At 41.0% G+C, this 13,843-nt stretch overlaps 1 protein-coding gene across 7 annotated transcripts in view; it reads right to left on the bottom strand.

Annotated features, from left to right (window-relative positions):
* The window catches only part of DIP2C (disco interacting protein 2 homolog C), a 585,449-nt gene that overhangs the window by 4,410 nt on the left and 567,196 nt on the right, over positions 1-13,843 (bottom strand). For all 7 annotated transcript variants that reach the window (XM_072650057.1, XM_072650058.1, XM_072650062.1 and 4 more), the window contains 2 exons: positions 11,857-12,031; positions 8,885-9,008 (listed from right to left, as the gene is read on the bottom strand). In XM_072650057.1, coding sequence (XP_072506158.1) covers positions 8,885-9,008; positions 11,857-12,031 — 299 coding nt within the window. The remainder of the gene's footprint in view (positions 1-8,884; positions 9,009-11,856; positions 12,032-13,843) is intronic.

Genomic DNA, 13,843 nt, shown 5'->3' with positions numbered 1-13,843 from the left:
TAACCTCTATGAGCTTCCGACATTTAATTTTCTAGGATCAAGTTCTGGTTCTGTTCTTTCATGGATTGAATTCTTACATTAAACCTATCACTTGCTCCCGGGCCCCAATGGGTCTGAATAGATTTCAGGGGATCTATATGTTTATTTGTGAAAAAAATGACATCTTTATTTTCTGTGTGTGTGTGTGTGTGTGTGTGTGTCTGTATTTAGTTAACATTTATGAAGTAATTTGAAAGTCAAGTGCAAGTCATGTCATCATTTCTCTAATGTCATGGTCTTTCTTGAAAGCAAAGGACGAACACAGACTGTGAGTAGACTGAGCAGCCTGAGTGGGGAACCCAGCTCATCCTCTCCCTTCTGTCTCCCTCTCCCTTACCTTTGGGGTTTACTGGCTAGATTTCCTTTCCTTTTCCTTTCCTTTCCTTTCTTTTCCCCTTTCCTGTCTATCTGTCCCTCCCTCCCTTGCCACTCTGAAGCCCATGGCTTGGACAATAATAGGTCCTTGCTCAAGCTCCACTTAAGGGCTGCCTTACAGTGATTATCACTACTAACAGTGTCTGTTGATTTACTTAATTTTTCTCTTGTTCATTAAAAGGGTCATTACCTGACTACTTCTTAAAGAGGCCATTCATTCTATGGGTGCTACCTCCCTCTAAGTGAGTACCTGAAAGGTCTCCCAGTGCATCCTGGGCCATCTCCAGTCATCCTGATGAATATCTGGTCACTGGATCCAAATGGCTCAGGAGGAGAAAGTGAGGTTGGTGACCTTGCACAGCCCTCCCTCCCTTAAAACAAAGTCAAGTGCAACTCATGTCATCATTTCTCTGGTGTCATGGTCTTCTTCGAAAATGAAAGACAAACACACACAGACAAATGTCATGATTTAAGGTTTTCAATTGTTTAGTCATGTCTGATTCTCCATGACCCCATTTGGGGTTTTCCTGGCAAAGATACTGGAGTGGTTTGCCATTTCCTTCTCCAGCTCATTTTACAGATGAGGAAACTGAGGCAAACAGGGTAAAGTGAGTTTTCCAGGATCATATACCTAGTAAAGGTCTAAGGCTAGATTTGAACGTAGGAAGATGAGTTTTCCTAACTTCAGGCCCAGCACTGTATCCATAGCACCACCTAGCAGCAACTAATGCTTGCAAAGCACTTTAAAAAGATTTGAGTTGATTCTCACTACAGCCCTGGGAAATAGGTGTTATTGTCATGCTGATTTTACAGATGAAGAAAATGAGGCAAACAGAGATTAAGTGACTTGCCCAGGGTCACACAGCTAGTAAGTTTCTAAGGCAACATTGGAACTCAGGCCTTCTTGACTCCAGATCCAGCACTCTCTTCACTGTACCCCTAGTTATCTAGTTTCCTTTATAATCCCATGTATTTTATGAGTTTCAAAACATTATTCAGAAGGCAAGTCCATTGGCTTCAACAGACTGCTAAAGGGGACCTGGTGCCCCCAAAAGTTCAAGAACCTCTGCTACATAGCAATTTTATAAGGCATTTCCACACTGTCTAATTAGAGCTTCATAGCAGTGTGAGTGCTCTTATTATCACTTTAATAGAATAAAGGGTTTGAGAGAGAAGACCAGTGACTTGTTCAAGGTCCTATCAATCTTAAGGGTCAGAACCAGGTCCCTCCTGATTACGTGCTGGCTATATCATCTCTCGCTGGAGGTCTTCAAACAATGACTGGATGACCACTTTTCAGGGGCTTTCTGCTCAGACAAAAATGGTGCCTGAGAACCCTTGCAGCTGCCACGACAGTGATAACGTCCAAAATGATGGAACAGTCCAGAGGACTCCTATAAAACCTGAATTCACTTGGATCTGGGCCATTTGAGTCTGCAAAAAAGCTGACTTAGCCCTGTGTTTCCTTCCCAAATGAGATCATCCTGCAAAGTACAGCTTGAGAAAATCAAATTACCAAACCCAGAAATGTAGAAATTTATAATGTGCAGTATTAATTATCTTCTCTCTTGTTGTTTTTTTTCCCCAAGCAATATAAAACTTAGCCATAAAAGTCTGCTCCAGGTTAACGCTGTGCTGACTTAGTTTTAAGGACGACAGATATGTTGTTCTGCATTTTAATGGGGAAAATGCTCTGGTTAAGCAACATTCTCTAAAGCAGCTCTTCTTAAGCTGTGGGTCACGGACCCATATGGGGTCGCAAAAAATATGGCAACAGGATAAGGTTTCTGAATGTGCAACGACCAAAAACTCATTAAAAATGAAACTTGTATTGACTCCAAGGTGTTTCTGGCAGAGCTTGCCTTGGTTGCAACTTCACTGCAGTCTTAATTCTGGTTCTGAATACAAATCATGTGCACTTGGCACATGACTTCAGTCCATGCAGTGTCAAGGAAAGCTGCCAAGCATGAAAAGGGGTCATGAGTAGAGAAAGTTTAAGAAGTCCTGATCTAAAGGATGGTCCCAAAAGGACTAGATGAAAGGGTCTTCTAATTGTTTACCATTACAACTGAAAAGTTAGCAGACTGCACAAAATTTGCAAGTAAATGAGGACCTAAAGGGTATTAATTAATTTCAAGAGTAAAATAATCATAAATATCCATATTATAGAGATGTAGAGTGGTGTAGTGGGATGTGGCTCATGGATCCAGATAATCCGGGTTCAAGAAAACCTGCCTCTGACCCATACTGGCTACGTGGCCCTGGACCAGTCGCTTATATTCTCTGTGCTCCTAGAAACCCTAAGACTCTTAAATTGTAGAGAGGGTGCTCAGTAGCATCAGGTGAAGGATTCTCAGTATACTAACCAAACATTTTTCACAGAAACTATCCCTTAAGATTAGAAAGCACTTTTAAAACGTCCCCTGCCTCCCAGAATTGTTGGCTGATGTAAGAATCAAGTGAGTGTAAACCTTAAATCTCTATAAAAAAAACACAAAACTACTAGCTCTCCTTATCTATCTATCTATCTATCTATCTATCTATCTATCTGTCTGTCTGTCTGTCTGTCTGTCTGTCTGTCTATCTATCTATCTATCTATCTATCTATCATCGATCTATCTATCTATCTATCTAATCTGTTCATCCTTCCTTGCTGAAGAAGACCATGCCATCAGAGAAATGATGACATGACTTGCACTTGACTCTACTTTGAGTGAGGGAGGGCTGTGCAGGTCACCAGTCTCACTTCTCCTCCAGAGCCATCTGAGTCCAGTGACCAGATATTCATCAGGATGACTGGAGATGACCCAGGATGAGGCAATTGGGGTTAAGTGACTTGCCCAAGGTCACACAACTAGTGAGTGTCAAGTGTCTGAGGTGAGATTTGAACTCAGGTCCTCCTGACTCCTGCACTGGGGCTCTATCCACTGCATCACCTAGCTGCCCTGTTACTGTTATAGGCATACAATTCTAATGCACTTTAAAAACCGTTACATCTCACCTTAGCTATCACTATAAGGCTGAATAATTAACATGAGAGAGGCTGTTGGGTGAGAATACTGAGGTTTCTTCCTCAGAGCTGATATATTCCTCTTGGCACTGTTGTCTCTAAGCAGAAATGAGCAGGATGGATATAGTGTGGCCCATAGTGTAGTCCACATAGGTAGGAGATGAATGGGAAATAAGGACAGAGCTTTCTCAGGGGCAGACGATGGCCCTAACTGAATGGTTGGGCCCTTGATGTTCATAGAGTAACCAAGTATACAAGCATAATCAACAGGTATTTATTTAGTACCTACTATGTGCCAGGCACTGGGTGAGGCTCTGAGAATACAAAGACAAAGGCCAACGGTCCCTCTCCCCATGAGCTACATTCTAAATGGGTGGGGCAACATGTGTGTGTATGCACACATACAAATACATATGAAAAACATACAAGGCAACCTAGGTGGGGAACAGCACTAGCAGCTGGGGGGTGGGGGTGGTGTATAGATCTTTAAAGGCCTCATTTTTAAAGGGTTAGAAAGATGGGAGGGAAAGAAAACACATTTCTGCATTTTATTTACTGACTCTTTGATAGTCTTAAAGTTGATCAAGTGTTCATTTATACCTGGGTGGGTTTTTTTGTTGTTTTTTCTTTATCCAGGCAATCAGGGTTAAGCTCAGGGTCACACAGTGTCAAGTGTCTGAGGTAGGATTTGAACTCAGGTCCTCCTGACTTTATCTACTATGCCACCTGGCTGCCCCATAGCTGGGCCTTTCATGAAGTGATCGGTCCCTCTGTTTCTTGCCATATCTTCATAGGCAAAGGAAAAATTGAAAAAGATTATACAATTTTTTAAAAAGTCTGACTGTTGGCAAAAAAAGAATTTGATTGGCCAGAGTCATTCTCTGGTCTGTTTTGCCTGAGGCCCTCCGTCTTCCCCACCCCATCTCTTGCCAGTATAGTAACATCCCATTTATACTGTGTGTATCTTGCATGTATATAGTAATTTGAATGTTATCTCCCCAACTAGAATATAAGCTCCTTGATGACAGGGAAAAAGGTATATCTCTGACGCTTCACATTAGGTATAACTCCCAGTGTTTAATATTCATTATTAATATTAATAACATAATATAAATAATAATGCTGACTGACTGATAATACATTGAAGGTGCGTGATCAGGGATGAGCTGGGTGTGTCAGGGATGGTCTAGTTTCTCAACTTTCTCATCTTTTGAAAAGGTGGTTGTTGTTTATCCCTCTTTTTTGAAGAGGACCAAAGATCCGAGAGTGATGTCCTGATGTGTGTGAATTCTGACCTCAGAGACAAAGGCCTAGTTAGGAGAGGGCAAGACGGGGTTAGGGTTTGGTTTGTTGGAGTTTTCCTAGTCATTGGGGGCTGGGGAGGGAAAGAGAGCCTCTTCTCCTGCTCTGTTCCTCAAGGCCTCAGATTTATTGTGAAAAGAGATCAGGATGACTCTTGAATCTTTTTCATCCTTCTAAAGCTTTATGTTCAAGGTAACTATGTACACTCTCTCAAAGATGAATTTCTGGAGGTCAGTGGACACCGCACCAGTAACAATCAGTTGTTTCTCGACTTACCCTTAGAAATCATGGGATACAATTTTATAACTTGGCCATGGGGTGCCATATACCAGACAGGCAGAACCTCATGGAGGAACTAAGTGCTGTTTAAAAACTGGATGGAAACACATAGAGGAAGATCATAAACTCAAGATGACAACATTTTTCTTAGAAAAAAAGAAACTAGTGACCAGACTGATCTTTAATGTGTTTTGTTTTGCTTTTTTAAGTAAACTAGAAAACCTGAGCCTGGGAGGGGAGGGAAGTTAAGGGAAGGGAGAGAGAGGAACAACACTTGGACAATTAAGGGGATTTTATTTCAGGGTTTTCATTTTTAGATGAGTTGGCTTACCTAGTTTACTCTGCTAAACGCATACTCAACGACTAAACTGTGAATGGTAATGAACTGATGCCATGGGCTCGAAAGAAGCAATTAGGACTCCTGGGTGTCAGTCTCCTCAAGAGTAAAAAATGACTTTGGGAGCGATATCAGTTTTCCCATTACGTTTTTTCTCCTACACCTATGCCTTCTACAAGGAGGTGTCTGTACTTTGGAGGCCAAACTTACTAAATTCCTCCCCCAGGTAAGAGGCTTGGTGCCCCTTCTCCTGCCCATCAGACAGTCAACAATCATTTATTAAGAGTTTGCTCCATGTCAGGCATGGTGCTACAAAGAAAGGCAAAAATATGGTCCTTCCTTGATCTTAAGGGACTCACAGTCTAAAGGGGGAAACAACAAGCAAAAAACCAGGTACATACAAGAACTATATCAGGGAGGTGGAAGGTAACTTCAGAGGGATGGCAGTACCATGAAGGGACACTAGGCTTTCCTGGTCTTGTAGAAGTGAGATTTTAATTGAAACTTGAAAGAACCCCAGGAAGTTGTGTTTGTCCTTCATTCTCGAAGAGGACCATGACGGATGATGACATGACTTGCAGTTGACTTTGATTTGAGTGAGGGTGAGCTGTGCAAGGTCACCAGCCTCACTTTCTTCTCCTGAACCATCTGGGTCCAGTGGCCAGATATTCACCAGGATGACTGGAGATGGCCCAGGATGTAATGGGAGACACTGGCGCTTTCAAGCTAAGGTCTTATCACATTCTCACTTTTGAGTGAGATACACTCATTCAATTAAATAGACTTCTTTAAGTAGTTGCTCAAGGGATGGCCCTTTAATTAAAAAAAAAAAATCAAACTGGGAGATGAAGACCCTCAGGGTTCCTGGGTAAAAGAGAACAGTTACAAGGAAGCAGGGAGAGTCTTTCAGACCAAGGGGACACATATTTAGAGTGTCTCGTTTGCGGAAGAGCAAGGAGGCCAGCTTCCCTGGATTGCACCACATATGGAGGAGAGTACCTTAGAGGAAGACTGGAACAGGAAGAAGAGGCCAGATTAGGAACAGCTTTAAAAGCCAAACAAAGTATTTTACATTTGATCCTGGAGCTAATGCCAAATCATTGAGGAGAAGGAGGAAATCCCTAATTAAATGGAATCCCCCATTTAATCTTCAGGCTCTAATGTGATGTCCCAAGGCTGGAAACGTTAGCTACATGGGAAAATCCACCAGACTTGGCTGACTTGTCTCTTAACCTCCCTTATACTACTTAATCACATTGGTGAGCATGTAGTACCGATGCAAATATTAAAAAAGCAGCTTCTCAGTCATCTACCATGGCTGTTTTTATTTATGAAGTGCCACTAGTATACACGGCACTTTACAACAGATTATGGACTAGAGGTAGACCAAAGCCCCAGCCTCTAGGGAGGGTAAATATTTAAAGCCCTTAACTGGGCCAAGGTTCCATTATGGACTTGTAACCTGTTAAGCTGCTTTACTGCACACACAACAGTGAGCATCTGAAATAGGTGTTTTTTTTTTTTTTGCAGGACATAAGCAGGGCTGTGGTCAAATTCATGTAAGCCTCCTTTGAAACTGCCTCCAGCAAAACTTTGACCTCATGTTCTCCCCTCTCTCCCATTTAAAATTTTCCCACATACCTCATCTATTTATTTTAAAAGACCCCAGGTGACAGCTCATAATTTTTTTTTAATCCTCTGTATCATGTTTTCCTAAAGGCAAAAACCTCCCTCCAAAACCTAACAAAACTTGGCCTCCTGGAAGACATTACCAAGAAGTTTTCACTGTAATAAAAAATAAAATTAGTTCCAGGTAAAACATGATATATTAACTTTGAGCTGGGAGTGCTTTTTTATTGCTAAGTTATTAACCCCAAGAAAAATAAAGGTTTACAATTGAAAGCCCAGCAATACTTCCTCAGCCGTTCCATCAAGGCTCACTTCCACCAGTGTTTTACAATGGCAGAAGACTTGCAGCAGCCATTTGGAAAACTGCTCCTATCACTAATGATTAGAGAAAAGGCAATGAAAACAACTCTGAGGGATCACCTTGTATTCATCAAACGTACAGACATGGCAAAGGGTAGAAAAAATTCAACATCCATGGGGTGTTAGCAAAACAAACATGCTAAATCACAGAGAGGGGAAACTATGAATTAGTCCAACAATTATGGAAAAGAATTGGAAATTGTCAAAGGAATGTTACTAAAACCAGAGGTCTGACTATTCAATTAGTACTCTAGTTTACCAATGAAAGAGGACCCTGATGTATTGAAATATTAATAATAGTGATATTTGTAATAGCAAAGGGGTGAAAACAAACTAGGAGCCTGATGACTGAGGAATGCTTGAACAAACTGTGGTATGTGAACATCATGAAATTCAAGGTGCCCCAAAAGCTTGTAAGAACTTAAAACTGCTTTAAGTCTTTTGGGACACCCTGTATTACTGTGTTGTAAGGAATAAAGAACAGGAAGGATTCAGAGATGCATGGTAAGACCTGAATGAATTGATACTTAATGAAGAAACTAGAACCAAAAGAACATTTACCATAATGAAAATGAAGAGAACTTAAAAACAGCTTTAGATTTAACAGAATGGATAGTGTTGTCTCCACATTGTCAGTTAAGGCACCCATTCTTTCTGCCCAAAGTAAACAATGAGAATGAAAAATGGCATGGACTGTGAGTTGAATAATTCATTGTTGGGTAGTTTTCCTTAACTGTTTTTTTTCATGGACCTGTGATTTCTCTGATACAGGAAAAACCAAAGCAATTTGGTGAGAAAATCTTGATAATTTGGTGAGCAACTTCCTTCATCCTTGGAGGCAGATCACTGACTTCTTTACAATTGACAGCCTCACAGAGCTGCCTGGGAGAGCACTGAAGGGTTAAATGACTTACCCAGGGTCCTAGCGTGTGCATGTGCATGTGCGTGTGAAGCTGGATAGGAACCTAGGGCTTCCTGATTCCTGAGGTCACTTTGCTGTTTCTCTGGAGCTTTTGACAATTCTGCTGACCCTTAATGGATCCAAAATCAGATCACCGCTCTGTCCCCTACCCAAAAACCTCCCTCCAAAACCTAACAAAACTTGGCCTCCTGGAAGACATTACCAAGAAGTTTTCACTGTAATAAAAAATAAAATTAGTTCCAATTTAACAGCATTTTCGAAGAAGATAGGTAGAGGCTTGTTTCTTGGGAATAACAACATCTGACAGTTATACAGCAGTTTGAGGGTTTGCGCTTTCTCATTTGATCATCCTAACAACCCTGTGAAGTTGGGGATGCCATCTTCATTTTACATTTGAGAATACTGAGACTCAAGGAGTTTCAGCTATCTAGCATCACACACTGCTTGTGAGTGTCTGAGGTGGGATTAGAATCTGGTGGCCTCTTCTCTCCATTGTGAGACTGACTCTTTCCAGGTAGGGATGAATAGCCTGTCATGCAGCACCATTCCACCATCTTGGAGGTGGGGGGAGAAATGTTTTCACTGTAGCTCATGATAATGCAACCTCCAAGCTCTACAGTTTGCTACTTACCATTCTGTGACACTCTTATGGGCTCTGATCACTGATGTTTCAATATCAATTGGATGATACCTCATTCCTCGCAACTCCATAGCTTCGTCTAATGCACCCACAACATAGAGGGCATCGTGCCGCTCTGTTTTATGAACCATGAGGAGAAAGGAAGCAAATATATGTCATCATGATTACACAGTCCAGTTTGCTTCTTTTTTAATTTTTTCAGTTTAATTTTTTAATTTATGGAATAAAGCAAGCATTTCCATAATGTAGTATAATTAAAAAAAGATGATTGTACAGGAAAGTGAAAATGTTCTATGCACAACTTGCTATTCCTTTGAAATATACATTGTCATTTTTTTTTCTTCTCCCCCCCCCCCCCGTTCTTTCTTTAAGATGCAGATAGCATCTTTCTTCATATGTTCTTCATAGTTAATTTGGGTAAAATGTTTAAAAACCAAATCTGAATTAATTCTATACTGGATTGGGAGTGTTGTTTTCTCTAATAAGAAGGAAACAACCTCCGACTGGAATTCGTAATAGGAAAGGGCTTTTACAGGGCACAGAAAACCAAGAAGAATGATAAAAGAACAGGAGATTTGAAAGGATCATAGACATAAAGCTGAAAGGACTCTTTGAGGTCATGGCATCTAAACTTTTCATTTTATATGAGGAAGATGAGGGCCAGAGAGATGTGACCTGCTCAAGGACACACAGCTAATTAATGCAGGTCCCCTGATTCCAAATCTAACACTCCATGCTATGAAGTCCTGTCACTAAAGATGCCTTGAATTTGTCAGGCTTCGTATTGTCCTTACTTTCAACATAGAGAATATTCCTCCTCATCCCCCACTTCCCAATAATGCTGGTCTTTACTCATGTCAAATTTCTTCTTAAGATTTCAGGGCTGAGAGGGGAAGGATCATTTTTTTTTTTCTGCACCATTTACTACATACTACCAAACCCCTGATGGGTGCTTAACTTGTTTTTTTTTTCTTCTTCTGATGAGTCCAAGGAAACTTAGTGATTACTTGGCTTAACACCAAACACTTTTTCATGTGAGAAAATGGAGGCCAAGAATGAGCAGGCAAATTGTTCAAAGTCACAGGGGTGGTTATTGACAGGGTCAGGACAATGAGGTAGGTTTCCTGACTTCCTGTCTGGTGATCTGCTGTGTTGTTACCATGTTGTGGCCAGATTCCATTTAACTCAGAAGACACTGTATTTTGAGGGCTTACATCGAGGGATTTATTCTCAGCCCATTTAGAAACAATAAAACAAAGTCCTGTGTGCTTCTTTGAAAGTGAGGAAATATTTCCTTGAACTTTTAAGTGGTAAATAAAGTCCTCCCTTTGACAAATGACCAACTTATACAGGGAACAAGCATTTATACAGTGTCTACTCTGTACCAGGAACTTTTAAAAATATTTTCTCATTTGATCTTCACAGCCTTTCGAGGTAGGTGCTTTTATGATCCCCATTTTACAGCTGAGGAAACTGGGGCAAATGGAAGTTAAGGGACTTGTACCTGGGTCACGCAGCTAGTAAGTATCTAAGGCTGGATTTGAAGGGAGGTAATTCTGACTCCAGGTCATCACACCACCAGTATCCTCTATGAAAACAAATCTTTCCTAGGTTAATGTATGATAATAAGACTAAAAGGTGTTAGACATGGTTATTAATATCCCTCTACATTCCTGTGGAGGGGTGGTACAGCCCTGGTGTTCTTTGGATGCTATGGTAAGGAAGGGGGCAGGAGTGGCCTCTGGCTCTTAAAACGTAGGCTTCGTGACCCAGTATCAAAGAACCGTGTTGGGAAAGTCGTCCAGGTCTGAGTCAATGTGCAGTTTCTCAACCCTTGTTTCTATTTGTAAATTTGATTTTTTTACAGGAACCCTAAATAACTTGTTGAAACCCAAACAGTTTATATATCTTCAGAACTCCAAATGTAATTTGTTGGTCAGCTTCCATGAAGTTTTTAGTGCCATGTGAATATCTTGATGCCAGGAAATGAAACTAACCACTTTCTCCTAACAGAGACAAAAAAATTTCCAGGTGTTGCAACTGTCTCAACATATTGAGGGATCTGGGTGTTAATGAGACATGTAGGTAACCAAATGCCCCAGCTCCAGCCAGAATGCCTTTCTTATCTGGCAGATTTCTCTTCCTCTCTCAAAATCACATTTCTTGTCTTTCTAGGAAAAAAAAAAAACTGGGGAAACAGCTCTGGTAAGTCTGATTCCTTCCACTAGGGGTCAGCAGGGCACCCTCCCTTAAACCATAGCGAGAACCAACCATCAGATTTTAGGAAGATGGTCATGCCAGGGCTGAGTATGGGCTGTTTGCCCCAGGCAATAATGACAAGCTGAATTACCCTGAGGAAGGAGCAGCGCCAAACAGGACCCCATCCATTGTCCTGTGGGAACTTCAGGGCCACTTTCTATTTTGAGCAGGCATCTGATGGGGGGGGTGGAGAAGTTGGGAAATGGGTCCAGAGTTAGCAGGAAGGAGAACATCCACCAGGACCCCTCTTAATACAGAGTTTTGGAAACATTGAAGTCCTTAAGAATATGCTTCAGAGTACATTAAATAGCTTAAGAGCCCTCATTAGTTTTAAATGGAGTCTGCCTTCTTGCAAACAAGGCTGAGGTTTACACCAAGTGCTATACTTCCTAATGCTGGTGAGCTCCGAAGTGGGCACAGTAGTCTCCTACAGGAATTCTTCATGTTTTGTAAATGTGGGGTTTTTTAATGCTTTCTCAAAGGTCTTTTGCAGTCTATGTATCATCAGCCAGCCAAAAGGGCAAATAGGCAGTTAGTCCTTGATGCATGGGACCAGCTCTTTTTTTGGAGGCGGGGAATATCCACAGGAAGATGGGAAAAGTAGGGGTCTGACATATGTGGGAACTACTAAAAGGGCCAGCTGCTTGAGAATCTGTCCGTTCTGAGGAAGCTGTCTGAACTGGACTCAGAATGAAAATGCTCACCTCCATTGGCATCTGTAAGCTCAGTTCTCCTCAGGAATCCCAAATAGCCTGTTCGAGCCCAAATCGTTTGTGTGTCTCCAAAACTTAATCTTGAATTAAAGTGATCTGACTGAAGGGATTCGTCGCCATAAATAGTGAAGTAGCCACTGGCATTGTGAGCACTGTGAACCCAGATCTATTGAAGCAAAACACAACGAAACAAATGAAATAGACCACAGCTTTATTCAACTGACCTAGGCAGGTATTTTATGAAAACTGTTCGCTATTAAAAAAAAAAAAAGAGTTCTAATTAAATGCTTACTTGGATTGAGAAAGTCTGATTCCTTTATCTAATTCTAGACTTTGGAGGGGACATTATAATATGTAAAGCTTCCTGCAATGGAAGTCTTGCTCATCTTATCACCGAAGTCTTCCCCAAAGGTCCCTCCTCAGAGGTGTTTAGGAAAATAAGCGGACAAAAGCATATTCAGAGGTATCCGGGTGTGATAGTTAATTTTGTTTTATCAAAGTGGGATTTTCACTGTGTTCAGATCCCCTACATAATTAACATCTGTAGCACTCGTGCCTAATAACAGAATTGTTTTAAAAGTAGAAACCAATTTTTGATGTAGATTTCTGAGTAATGGATGGTGTCACGTAGTATAAATACTCTGGGTGGCTTAGTAGACCATCCTGCTCCTACCTCTCTAACATTTTGTACCCAGGTTTCTCAGTGAGAAAATTACTTCTCTCTCAGCCTCATTTCCTCACCTACAAAATGAGGATGTTGGAATAGATGACCTCTCAGATGATATCTGAAAGAGCCTGACTCAGGACTAGATAAATGTCTTCCCAGGACACTAGAGAAATCAGACAGAGGGGTCAGGAGGAATCCTGGGCTCTTGCTGAGGGAGGGTCGACTAAGGTATTGGAGGGAAGGGTGACCAGGGACTTCTGTTACTCTCAAGGGGATCCTTTTTTCCATTTTTTTTTTTTTTTAGCATATGCATATGTTATCTTTTCCTATAGAATGTGACCTTTTAAAGGCAAGGGGTTGTTTGTGTCTTGATATCCTTCCAGTACATAACTAGCTTTGTGTCTAACACATAGTAGGTGCTTAATACATGCTGGCTGATTGATAGCTGATTATTCCCAAGGTGGGCTCCAGGAACCCCAGGAATTAAACCCAGATGGAGCAAGGTGACAAAGTGGTTTGCCCCTTTAACCAAGAATATGTGTCTACTTTGTAAGAGGGGAAGGAGATCATAGTAGGATCACAGTTCTATAGCTCAAATAGCTCTGGGAGGTCTATTCTGACATTCTCATTTTGTAGGTGAGGAAATAAGGCCTAGAAAGAAGTAATTTTGTCCAGGATCGCAGTTAGCAAGTTTCCAAGGCAGGATTGGAACCCACATCTTTCAGACTCCATGCTCAGTGCTCTCTTTATATCATTATGCTGCTTCTCAAGATAGAAGCCATGCCAGTATTTTTTGGCTCCTGGCACTGCACACTTCTACCTCCAGACTCCAAGCAGTGGTCATGCACAACACTGTGGTATCCCATGGTAGGCATTGAAAATAACTAAGCATTTTTCTTAAGACTTTCTTATCACCTGAATTCAAATACATGTGTAGCTCTAGAAACTCTATAGAGATCTTCACATATGAATAAGAAACAGAGCCAATAAAAGTCCTTTGAGGAAAAGATTAGGAAATTATATCTAATCACAGATTAAAGGGTTATTCCAAGGGGAAAAAAAAACGGGTAAAGTAAGATGTTGAAGATTTGTCTCCTCCCTGGCTACTTTCCCCAAATAAATTATCCCCCAATATAAACTGCACATTTTAAAGGACATTTATTTTATGATCTGAAATAAAAAAACCTATGTCATTTGCATTCTAGTTAGTACGCTGGTCATCATTTCCTAAGTACTAAACCGTGTCTCAATTCTAAATTGAAGCATCATTATTTCCAGTTACCTTTCTATATCTCTTTTGCATATAAGAAG

The sequence above is a fragment of the Notamacropus eugenii genome, chromosome 3 (assembly GCF_028372415.1).
Source record: "Notamacropus eugenii isolate mMacEug1 chromosome 3, mMacEug1.pri_v2, whole genome shotgun sequence".
Taxonomy (NCBI): Eukaryota; Metazoa; Chordata; class Mammalia; order Diprotodontia; family Macropodidae; genus Notamacropus; species Notamacropus eugenii.
This window is presented reverse-complemented; position numbering and strand designations above follow the sequence as displayed.